Source organism: Loxodonta africana, chromosome 1 (assembly GCF_030014295.1).
Source record: "Loxodonta africana isolate mLoxAfr1 chromosome 1, mLoxAfr1.hap2, whole genome shotgun sequence".
Lineage (NCBI taxonomy): Eukaryota > Metazoa > Chordata > Mammalia > Proboscidea > Elephantidae > Loxodonta > Loxodonta africana.
The window spans coordinates 228,274,102-228,286,892 of NC_087342.1; the positions used below are offsets into that span (position 1 = coordinate 228,274,102).

The following is a 12,791-nucleotide window of genomic DNA, read 5'->3' on the forward strand; positions in this document are numbered from 1 at the left end:
CGTACTGTCTTCCCAGCCCTCCTCTGTACATACGTAGCTATAGGAAAAATTAGTTTTTTAAATAAAAATGACTTTACGCTGTGCAGGCTGTCTAATCACCTGCCCCTTTCGCCTGGCGATACGTTGTGATGGTCTTTTCATGTCAGTAAATACACTTCAGTGTCACTTAGTGATGGTTGTGGATCCAGGTTGTGTTCTGTGGCTCGAAAAGAACTTACTGGAATGAACGAACAGCCACCATGAGCAACCTGTATTAGCGTTTTATAGCCAGGATTTGACGATACCCCCAGCGATTAGAATTTCACTGAGTGAGCTATTCACCAAATGGCGCTTTTATTTACTTTAGAAATTTTTTAGTTAAAATTCACAAGGAATTAAAGAGGAAGCAAAGTTAAAACATAAGTGACGGACTTTTAAGTAGTTCTCTAAAACACCTGAATCAAGCCTGTTATTAAGACCAATTTACTGAAAGGATAGTTGTTAAAATGCAAGGAAACAAGGACCTGCGGTTGTGTGGGACGAGTCTGCCCGACCACGAGGAACCCTTGTCCAGGTTTGGTAGCGCTCCCTGGCTGTGGCTTCTGTGTGAGTGACAGGCTGCTTTTGCCTACAGAGAGCAGAAGTGCGATGCTGTGGGGAAGTTCACCAAAGCCATGGATGATGGTGTCAAGGAGCTGCTGACAGTGGGGCAGGAGCATTGGAAGCGGTGCACAGGGCGTAAGTAGCCCCTGGAGCCACCTCAGAACCTTGGTCACACGGGGAAGGAGGTGTCCCGGTGCAAACAGAAATGACTGTGGTGAACTGAAGTACTGTCGTTCCTGTGACTGATTACCCCTCAGCCCTAGCTAATAACAGAAAATTGGCTCCAACATAGCCAGTCCAAGAAGTCTCGTAAAATCACCAAGCTCAAATATTTCCAGCTATTTTAGGCTTTGTAAGAGAATGGATCTTTTTACATGCTTAAAGAGTGCTTATGGTTTATTTTTAATCTCATTATTTTACTTTTTAATCTTCATTCATTTGGGAAGATGTGTATTTGACTAAGCAAAAAACAAACAAACAAACAAACCCATTGCCATCAAGTCGATTCTGACTCACAGTGACCCTGTAGAACAGAGTAGAGCTGCCCATAGGGTTTCCAAGGCTGTAAATCCTTACAGAAGCAGGCTGCCGCACCTTTCTACTGTGGAGAGGCTGGTGGGTTCGAATCAACAACCTTTTGGTTAGCAGCCAAGTGCGTAACCACTGTGCCACTGGGGCTCCTATATTTGACTAAGGCCTTTTTTTTTTTTTTTTTAAAGGAAAAACCAGCATAGTCGATGGTGGAAAATATATAGGAAATGTCAGACTGTGCACCTGCTGGGTGAGAGTGGGCCTGTCAGCCAGTTTTCTGTTGCTTCTAGATCCTTAAGAATTTCTGCCCACTCTCCCGTTTCTGTGTTTGCGCACTGGCGTTCTGCTCACCCATCTTTTCCTGTGCAGCTCTGTTGCCGAATGGCCCAGGATAGAAGTGCCCAGTCAAGCATCCAACGGTGCAGTGCTGCAGGATGCTGCCCTGTTACTCTCTAAGCCCAGGTGGCCACAGGTGACTTTTCCGTCACTGAAATGCCGGGATTTAGCACACCAGGGTTTTTGTCCCTTCTGCGTCATCCTGCCATGATTGCAAGCACAGCCTCCTGAGTCCCAAAGGGAGGGCGGGGTCTGGCTGTGGACCACCCTGTTAGTCTCAGGAGGAAGGAGCGAGTCTATCACTCAGAATTTTCTGGACTTCTGCAGATACACCTTCCAGGAATATTGGTTGTATCCAGTGGTTTTTTTTTTTTTTTTTTTTTAAATAAAGGCGGCTTCTACTTTGAATTATGAAAGTAATACATGCTCTCTTTAAAATTTATCAGTATTTCTGTACTCAGCCTCAGAAAGAGCTTAATTGTCTGTCTTTGCAAACATTTTTTTTTTCCCTAAAGGAGATGAATCAGAATTTGAAATAAAAGGAGAATTTTTTTCTTTTTTTTTATTGTGCTTTAAGTGAAAGTTTACAAATCAAGTCAGTCTTTCATACAAAAACTTATACCAACCTTGCTGGGTACTCCTAGCTGCTCTCCCCCTAATGAGACAGAATACTCCTCCTCTCCACCCTGTATTCCCCATGTCCATTCAGCCAGCTCCTGTCCTCTTCTGCCCTCTCATCTCCCCTCCAGACAGGAGCCGCCCACATAGACTCCTGTGTCTTCTTGAGCCAAGAAGCTCACTCCTCACCAGTACCGTTTTCCATCTTACCGTTGAGTCCAGTCCCCATCTGAAGAGTTGGCATGAACGGAGGATTTTAGTGAAGAGGAAAGTAAATGTGGACTGACTTGTGGGTGAATTACTCAAATGGCACAGCAAAGCCAATAGCGATGTGAAGATCAGATCCAGCCCAGAAAATCTCAGCCTTCTGTTAGAGGTTGGCAAACTTCGCCTGCAGGCCAGCTGGGCCCACCACCAATTTTTGTAAAAAAAAGTTTTATTGGGACACAGCCACGGCCATTTATTTACGTATTGTGACACTCTTCTCTAAGCTATAAATGAAGTCATGTAATTTTAAAAAGTGACAGCTGATTTTTACCTGTAAAGTCTTGGAACTGTCGTAACGAATGACTTAAATCTGTACGTTCGTTGAAAGCCACTGCTTTTTTATTTTTGGCAATATTTTAAATGTGCGCAAACCTTACAGTTGAATATTTTAAGGATATGACAAAAATCTAGGAGTATGATTTGTTTTAAAGAATTAAATCCCTATGTCTGACAGCTGGTCAACTCTATGTCCTATATCATCCCTAAGACCAAATTTATAAAGTAGAGAATATTGGCTTAAGGCCACCTTTCTGTGGGGAGGAGGATGGCTGAGACACTTGGCTTAGGATTTAATTCAGGCATATCTTCTTTCTTCTATTCCCTCACAAAAGGGTATTTTAAAATTCCTAATCTGTGCAGTGAAAACTCGAGCATATTCTGTGTTTCTCACTCCAGATATAGAGGCAAAAACTTAAGTCTAGAAGAGTAAACAGTTTATTAAAGTTGTTTATTAAAATTTAACTGAGCTAAAATGCACTATCTGGAGCTTAAGAGCATTCTTATATAATAAAAATCAGTTTTGCTCCTGTTTCCACCCTCTGTCTTACAGACACACACACAAACCTGCCTCATCCTGATGCCTTATTGCAGGGTTTGGCTGCACGTTAGGATCATTTGGGAAGCTTAAACATTTTCTAAACATTCTAATGAGCAGGCGCCATGGACAGTGAGACCAGAACGCCTGTCTGGGAGGAGATGCCCCGACGTGAGAATGTTGAAGAAGGTCTCTAGCTGATTGTCATGTCCTGTCAGACTTAAGCCCCCATATACCACATAAGGAGAGGGGACTGGAGAGGGGGCTTTGTTGTTGTCGCTGAAGTGATGAGTAGACTTGAGGAAATAGCAAAGTTTAAGTTTTTGTCTTTACCCAAGAAATGTGAAAATTCACAAATTTAAGGACATTAGGGTTAAAATATCAATATAATTTTTTTTAATAAAAATATTTATTTGATTCCAAAAAAAAAAAACTGAGCCAATATAGTTTGGATTCATGGTTCCCCGTTACCACAGCTCATAGATTGCTTCTCAGTTCTCTAGCCTAAATTTTTTTAGGAGTCCCCAGGTGGTGCAAACTGTTAACATTCTTGATTACTAACTGAAAAGTTGGAGGTTCAAGTCCAACTAGAGGTGTCTCAGAAGAAAGGCCTGGCAATCTACTTTCAAAAAATTCGCCATTGGAAACCCCGTGGAGCACAGTTCTCTTCCGACACTCGTGAGGTCAGCGAGAGTCAGAACTGATTCAATAGCAACTGGTAATTGGTAGATTTTTTAAAGAAAGATTTGAGTTTTTCTTTTTCTTCTTTAATTTCAATAAGTCTTCAAATGCAAACAGTGATTTCTTTTGAAAAGCAAGAGATGACTCTAAGGAGACTTATGCAAAGGAAAGCAAGCCCTCATGGCGCAGCGGTTAAAGCACTCGGCTGCTAACCAGAAGGTCGGCTGTTTGAACCCACAGCCCCTCCACGGGAGACAGATGGGGCAGTCTGCGTCCATAAAGGTTTACAGCCTTGGAAACCCTGTGGGCAGTTCTGCTGTGTCCTGTAGGGTCTCTGTGAGTTGCAGTCAACTCAGCAGCAGTGGGTTTAGTGTGGTTGGGTTTTGTGCAAGGAAAGTAGCTTAGGATATAGCAACTCTTCTCCAGAAGTTCTTCAGAATGACCCTGGAATCGCAGAACTTTCTCTCTCTCCCTCCCTCCCTCCCTCTCCCCCGCTCCCTCTCTCTCTCTCTCCCTCCCTTTCCCCTCTCTCTCCCTCCCTCCCTTTCTCCCTCTCCCTCTATCCCTCTCCCTCCCTTCTCTCTCCCTCTCCCTCTCCCCCTCCCTCTCTCCCTCCCCTCTCTCTCCCTCCCTCTCCGCCTCTCCCTCTCCCCATCTCCCTCTCTGTCTCTCCCTCTCCTTCCCCTCTCTCTTTCTCCCTCTCTCCCTCTCCCTCCGTCCCTCTCCCTCTTCCTCCCTCCCTCTCCCTCTCTGTCTCTCCCTCTCCCTCCCCCCCTTCCTCCTTCCCTTCCCCCCTCCCTCCCTCTCTCTCTCTGTCTCCCTCCCTCCCTCTCCCTCCCATCATCTTATACATAGGCATGACACAGTGAGGAAAGCAGTGTATTTGGAATTACAGATGCCAGTCCCACCATTTCTTAGCTAAGCGACCTTGAGGACATCAGTTGACTTATCTGAGCCCTATTTTCTAGCCCTTGAAGTGGAGATGGGGTGTCTGCTTCTGGTTGGAGGGCTCTTGTGAGGGGTGGGTGTATGGAGACCCTTTGTGAACTCTCAGCCTCCCCAGTGAGCTTCTCTGTGCACTTTTACTTCCTCCAGTGAATGAGAAAGTGGCCGTGGTGACGGTTAGCAGTAACAGCACCCACCATTAATTGAACATTTCATGTGTAAAACAGTTGTTTTTGCATCAGTGTTTTCCCAAAGAACATGGACTGTTTTAAATCACTTCAGATTCTTTTATCATAAAAGTAATCACTTTCAAAAAACAGTTGAACCCCATTTCAGATTATTCAGAGGATAGTTAGCAACCTGCGCCGCCTTCTCTTTCAGCGTTACCCAAGGAGTATCAGAAGATAGGAAAGGCGCTGCAGAGCTTAGCCGCCGTGTTCAGCTCCAGCGGCTATCAAGGTACGTGTACCGTTCATTCACTGGGACTGTAGTGTCTCGACCAGGCTAACCACCCTCGTCCACCCTTGCCGACAAACAGTAACTCTGCACTTGGGCCTCCTCATCCTGGCGTTTAAGTGGGCCAGGCTGCTGCACTCAGGACCGTTGTAGCTCCACTTTATTACTTTTCAGAAAGCGATTGTATTTACTCCACTTGGCTTTTGGAGCAGGTAAGAAGTAAAAAGGATTTGTCAGGTGGGTGGCGCCTATCTGAGTATCTCTCTCCTATCACTTACAAGAGTATAGAATTAGTACTTTCACCAGGGAGTTTATCCTGATACCCAGGGCAGATAGGTCTTTGAATATAAGTTTCAGAGTATGGGCACCACAGCACATGACCTGGTTTCTTCAGCACCCCTGTTTTAGTCTCCTAGCACTGCCATTGCAGAAGTAGCATAAGTGGGTGGCTTTAAAGAACAGGAGTTTATTGTTCCACAGGGCTATGCTCTGTGTGCTATAGAGATCCTTGTCCCTTTCGGCCTCTGGCAGCCACGGCCCATTCCTTGGCCCATACCGGGATCCTCACATGGTCCCTCCTTCTCCGTGTGTCTTTATCTCTGTGTCAGTACTCCTCTTTATAAGACACCACTTAGAAGGGATTAGGTTTAGAACCCACCTATCATGGATTGAATTGTGTCCACCAAAAATATGTGTCAACTTGGCTGGGCCATGATTCTCAGTGGTTTGACAGTTATGTAATGATAGAATCATCCCCCATGGTGTGATCTGATGTGATCAGCCAATCAGTTTTAAGGGGATTAGGATGGGATGCTATACCCTTAGTCAGGTTACAGCACTGTAATGGGAGTATCCCTGGGGTGTGGCCTGAATCACCTTTTATTTTACAAGAGATAAAATGAGAGAGGAGTGAGCAGAGAGAAAGGGACTTCCTATGACCAAGAAAGAAAAGCTGGGAGCAGAGCATGTCCTTTGGACTAGGGGTTCCTGTGCTGAAAACCTCCTAGACCCAGGGGAAGATGGATGCCAAGACACATGGAGATCTCCAAGGAATGCCGGGCCCATAGATGTTGAAAGAAGACAAGAATCTTCCCCCAGAGCCAACAGAGAGAGAAGGCCTTCCTCTGGAGCTGGCACCCTAAATTCAGACTTCTAGCTTCCTAAACTGTGACAGAATAAACTTCTGTTTGTTAAAGCCATCCCCTTGTGGTATTTCTGTTATAGCAGCACTAGATAACTAAGACACCACCCTACTTTAGTGTGACTTCATTAACATAATAAAATAAGAACACTATTTCCAAATGGAGTTATATTCACAGGCACAGAGGTTAGAACTTCAGCATATACTTTTGGGGGACACAATTTAATCCATAAAACCAAAAGCAAACCCATTGCCATCGAGTCTATTCCAACTTATAGCAACCTTGTGGGACAGAGTGGAACTGCCCCATAGGGTTTCCAAGGCTGTAATCTTTACAGGAACAGACTCTCACATTTTTCTCCCATGGGGTGGCTGGTTGGTTCAATCCACCAACCTTCTGGTTGGCAGCTGAGCACTTTACACTGCACCACCAGGGCTCCTATTTAATCCCTGACAACTCCCCCAAAAACTGCAACAGGATGGAGGAGGAGGATCCTATAGATTTAAGAAACACATCAGCTGTGTTATGAGTTGAGTTGTGTCCCCCCCAGAATACGTGATGGAATCCTAACTCCCTATACCTGTGGATGTAATCCCATTTGGGAGTGGAATTTTTTTGTTCTGAGGCCATATCAGTGTAGTATGTGTCTTAAACCTAACCACTGTTGAGTTGTAAAAAGATGGGATTAGGCACAGAAGTAAGCACAAATGGGGGAAAGATAGGTGCCACCTGGAGATCTCAAAGGAACACTGAGAAGAACATAAGAAGCTGAGACAAGGATTTTCCTCTAGAGCGACAGAGAGCCTTCCCCTAGAGCCAGCACCCTGAACTCAAACTTCTAGCCTCCTAAACTGTGAGAGAATAAATCTCTGTTCCTTAAAGCTAACCACTTGAGATATTTGTGTTATAGCAGCACTATGGAGCTAAGACAAGCTGTATGCCACCACGGACCTTTTTGGATCCTGGTTCAAGAAGCCCACTTATGAGATGTCGGGATGTCTGCGCACTAACTGATTCATTTATGTTAAGAAATTATTGTCTGCTCTTAGATGTGATAATGATATTGTCCTGATTTTAAGAGTTCTTATCTTTTCCATAAGGACAAATATTTATGGATCAGATGGCACATGTCCAGTGAGAGGGGGAGGTAGGGAGTGGAGGCCTAGATGAAACCAGATGGGCCATGCCCTGTTACCTGTGGGGCTGAGTGAGAGGTAGATGGGGGTTCGTGATACTGTTCTCTCCAGTGTTAACAACGTTTGAAATTTTCTATAATAAAAAATTTTAATTAAATAAGTGAAAAGGAAATATTTATGACTTAAAACTACTAAAATAAGCGTCATCCTTTTCAGGTGAAACAGATCTCAACGACGCAATAACAGAAGCAGGAAAGACATATGAAGAAATTGCCAATCTCGTGGCAGAGCAGGTACTGACATAATCACAGGATTCTAGTTAAGTTTGTGTGCTGTCTAATCTACCTGTTTAATTTCGAACATAAAACCTTTCCAAATGGATAGCCTCCTCTTTTCTATTCCTATGTACCTTTGTTAATTGTGTTTGATAATAGTGTGTCTTAGCTTAAGCCGAAGTGGGTGGATAAGTTTGTCGTTAGGAAATCTAAATGAGTAACTTCCAGTGTTGATGCCTCTGCTCCTATCTTAGCCACCAAGGGGTTACATACAGGAAAGAACACTGGCTCAAATCTCGATTTGGACTCTTCTTTAACCTTTCTGAGCCTTGGTTTCCTCATCTCAATGGCAGAGGTAATGCTTACCTTGTGTGGAATGTAATCATGAATATAAAGGCTTCCTTGGCTGCTTCCCTGATATTATCGGTGCTCACAAGGTAACTCAGGATCCAGCTGCTAATAAAGTGCCCAGTACAGTCTCTAGCACATAATTGGTCTTTGTTACAGCTGGGTGGCTTTTATTGAGTCTTTAATAACCTGATTTCAGTTCTTTTTACAAAACAAAAAACAGTTATGTTCCGTTGAGGGGAATAATCATCTCAGTTGTTACGAATTCTGAATTAAAAAATTTTTTCAGATGACTTCTGGAAATACATGTTTATGCGTGTGCACATAAAAAAAATGGATATATGGTCATTAACTTCTCTCCTGATACTTTTTTAAAAAATTACATTTTTAGAACTATAACATAGCTATTAAAATTATCATTTAGAAAAGTTGAAAAATTTTAAAGTTGCCACTTAAAATGATTACCACATTTATTTTTTATACTCTCTGCTAATATTTAGACTTTAAGTTACATTAACTTCACTTGTAAACATACAGTATTAGCTAGTTTTTTTCAAGGCTTTGAACCAGTTTGGAACAGTTTAGTAATTGCCAAGGTAAACGAGGGCAGCGTACACATTGCATAGCAACCAAATCTGTTGCCCGTTCCAGTCTTGACCCAAGTAGGAAACAAGCAGCAGTGCCCTGCTCAAAGATGGCAGCTGACCGCACTGCCTTGAATGTTTGTTGCTCGCCATAGTCCTGCCAATAATCCTCCCACATGAATCCCAAAAGTTTCAGGAGCCTGATGCGGGAGATGAGAGTATTGGCAGGACTGTGGAGAGGGGCACACATTTAAGGCGGTGCAGTCAGAGGCCATCTTTGAGCAGGGCAGATCGGGTGGGCAGCCAATTGTGGTTGCTGCACAATGTGTACACTGCCCTCGTTACTTTGGCAGTTACTGAAACGTTCTGAGCCAGTTTGAAGCCCTGGTTTTTTTTCCCTACGGTATCGTATTTTGAGCCACCTCAAAATAATCATGTAAACCAACTTAAAAATGATATGATGTTTTATCGTTTTCTTCACAACATATGATTCAGAATCTTGGGATTCTTTCCTTTAAGGAAAAGCAGACTGAATGTTCAGCACTCAATAGTTGAACGTAGTACATGGAGGAATTGCGTAATACAATCCTCAGATATAATAGGTTTTTCTTCCTTTGGTTTTCTGACTTCCTCTGCTGATAACAACCAACCTGTATCTCATTATAGCCAAAGAAAGACCTCCATTTTCTGATGGAATGTAATCATGAATATAAAGGCTTCCTTGGCTGCTTCCCTGATATTATCGGTGCTCACAAGGTAACTCAATCATAGAACTTTGCAGGGGATACTAAGTGAGTCAGGGCAGATACGCATGACCCCCACCTGGCCTTTGGCCACTCCGTCTCCTCCTGAATCAGAAGGAAAAGCTTCTGGAAGTCAGCTGGAACTGCTTGGAATATTTAAGTGTTATTGAAGTTCTGTAATGTGTTTAGTTATATGGGTGGTTTTTTTTTTTTCTTTTTGGTGTCTTTTACTCTATAGAAAGATTATTTGTAGGGAATTAGAAATATGAAGAATATTCTTTTGTGCATGTATTTGGTCAGTTATCAAACTGCAGCCATCATGTTTGAAATCCAAGACAATCATAGGAATAGTACTTCTGCCGATCAGTGAGGCCCTTTTCATCTGCTCGGGCAAGCTCCACAAAGATCCTTCCTACCAAGACGAAGCAAAACGTCCCATTCTTGAACCAAATGAAAGGTTTCTTTTCCATTTTTTTTATTGTGCTTTAGGTGAAAGTTTACAGCTCAAGTTAATTTCTCATACAAAAATTTACACACATATTGTTATGTGACCCTAGTTACAATCCCTATAATGTGACAGCACACTCCCCCGTTCTGACCCGGGCTTCCCATGTCCATTCAGCCAGCTCCTATCCCTCTGCAATGCGAACAGTCCTGACGTGTGACCATTTTAGCGTTTTGCTTTCTATTTAAATAGCATGAAGGGGCAGCATAGGTAAATAAGAAGCTTTGAGCACCTTCAGAAAATTTAGTGTACAACTCAGAACAGTTAACTTCTTGTAGGAATTTATGCCAGCAGATGAGAGTTCTAGGCCTGGAAGCTAACTTACTCATGAGTATAGAGTGTTTCTTTTCCCTTACCCGTCACCATCGAGTCGATTCCGACTCATAGCGACCCTATAGGACAGAATAGTACTGCCCCATAGGGTTTCCAAGGAGCAGCTGGTGGATTCGAATTGCTGATCTTTTGGTTAGCAGCCGTAGCTCTTAACCACTGGGCCACCAGGGCTCCTGTTTCTCTCCAGACAGCTCTAAATATTGACGAATATGATGATACCGGAGTGAGAATAACGTTTACAATGACTGCCATCTAAGTACCGATTTAAAATTGATTCAGTGCCTCTTAGCAAAAATCAAAGTAAAGCTCAGACTTTCAAATGGCACACTTAAGCCCCAGCTACTCTAGTTTATGAATAAGAAAGACTGAAAAATTTATGCCTTTGAATTGTGGTGTTGGTGAAGAATATTGAATATACCATGGACTGCCAGAAGAGCAAACAAGTCTGTCTTGGAAGAAGTACAGCCAAAATGCTCCTTAGAAGTGAGGCCGGGGAGACTACATCTCACATACTTTGGACACATTATCAGTGAGGACCAGTCCCTGGAGAAGAACATCATGCTTGGTAAAGTAGGTCAGCGAAAAAGAGGAAGACTCTCAGCAAGATGGATGGACACAGTGGCTGCAACAGTGGACTCAAACAGCAATGATTGTGAGGATGGCACAGGACTGGGCAGTGTTTTGTTCCGTTGTACATAGGATTGCTACAAGTCGGAACCAATTAGATGGCACCTAACAACACTCTAGTTTATAAAGATGAGACAGACAGATAGGTCCCATATACTTACGCAACTCTGTGCCTAGTCAAGTGACGTTCTAAACTTATCAATGCTGTCTCCTTGCTCCGTGCCACTCTTATCATGGCAGTACCATAACATACTACAGAGGTCACGTGCTATTCAGTTTTCTAATTTGTTGTAGCTTAGTTACATTTCTCAAGAATAGCAATTTTTTCTTCCCAGTGACTTTGAAGGAAGTTAAATTTAGAGGCTTTCTTATGTTCTTTTTTTGTGGGGACACTTTCTTGTTCAATAACAAGTCAATTATAGAACATGTTAGCATTGTTGTATTTGAAACTAATGACTAATCCTCTTAGCTTTGTTTTCTTAACACCACTGCATTTTCCATTTCACAGGGAGCAATAGAAAAAGTGAAAGAAAGTGATAAACTAGTTGCGACTAGTAAAATCACCCCGCAAGACAAGCAGAACATGGTAAAACGTGTCGGCACTATGTCTTATGCTTTGCAAGGTGAGATAAGAGGCTTATGAATAACTTAGTGGAGACTTTTTCCCCAGAAAAGTTTGCTATTTCCTTTTCTGGGGAGAAATCCAACTGTGAACAACAGTTACATAAATAAGAGCTGATTTAAAATGTCCTCATAAGCTTCCTGTTTGCAGGATCCCAGTGTTAATATGAATCTCTAATGTTTAGCCTTTTAAACATTGACCTGACATAGCTATGAAAGACAGCTTGCTTAAACCTATACGTTTTTATTATTTCTTGGAAACACTGAAGACTGTGTAACTCTTCATACCAGTTCCTATCATAATGCTTGATTAAATTCTGGAGCTTAGCTCTTAGCATGCAGTGACCTCCATGCCCCAAGACCGTGGAATGTACAGGAAGCTTGTAGATGGGGTTTTGGGCATAGTTGGACTGTTGGCACAAAAGCAGGTGCTAATTGATATTCATAGGGTTGAGTGTTGTTCTAGTAAATCAGAGCAGCTAAGGAGTTTTCCCTCTGTTCTAATGGATGGATAGACTTTGCATGGGCAAGGAGAGAGGCAAGGGTCTTCCAGCATGAACAGAAGCACACAGAAGAGCGGTACAAGATGGTGCCACTGGCCTGAGGAAGCAAAGCGCCCTGGGAAGTTATTGGGGGATAAGTACTGGCGTGTGTGGAGGGCCTTGAAAGCCAGGTAGAAGAGTCCAGACTTGACAGAAATGTTAAGAAGCCATGGAAGGATTTCGAGCAAAGAAAGCAATGCTCACGCGACAAGGGTTTGATAGCTATGTGGGATAGAGTGGAGAAGGCAGACATTAGCCCAACCAGAAAACTGTCAGCTGCTAACCAAAAGGTTGGCGATTCAAGTCCACCTAGAGTGGCCTTGGAAGAATGGCCTGGTGATCTACTTCCACAAATGCAGCCGTTGAAAACCCTACAGTTCTACTGTGACACACATTGGGCCTCCATGAGCCAGAATCCACTTGATGGCAACTGGTTTGGGGTTTTGTTTTGTTTTTTAAAGAAGGTGTGGTATTGGGAGAAGAGAATGAAGCATACTTGCAGGCTTTTCCAAGGAACAGCCTTCAGGACTAGGGAGTCAGTGGGGGAAAGAGATTTCCAGAGCTCAGGTACCTAATGGCAAAAATCGGGAAACCTGATTGGAGCTTTGGGTTTAGAGGGAAGGGTTTGAAATGGGGAATTTGCTGTTGAACTCGTTTTTGAGGCTATCCGAAATAGGTAAATAAGAAGCTTTGTACAGCTTCAAA

The 12,791-nt window shown here is 43.1% G+C and overlaps 1 protein-coding gene across 1 annotated transcript in view; it reads left to right on the top strand.

Moving 5' to 3' along the window:
• SNX9 (sorting nexin 9) overlaps nucleotides 1–12,791 on the top strand; it is a 116,153-nt gene that overhangs the window by 99,784 nt on the left and 3,578 nt on the right. The window contains exons 12-16 of the mRNA XM_010598835.3: nucleotides 614–717; nucleotides 5,156–5,233; nucleotides 7,725–7,801; nucleotides 9,382–9,471; nucleotides 11,432–11,546. Of these exons, the coding sequence (XP_010597137.1) occupies nucleotides 614–717; nucleotides 5,156–5,233; nucleotides 7,725–7,801; nucleotides 9,382–9,471; nucleotides 11,432–11,546 (464 nt within the window). The remainder of the gene's footprint in view (nucleotides 1–613; nucleotides 718–5,155; nucleotides 5,234–7,724; nucleotides 7,802–9,381; nucleotides 9,472–11,431; nucleotides 11,547–12,791) is intronic.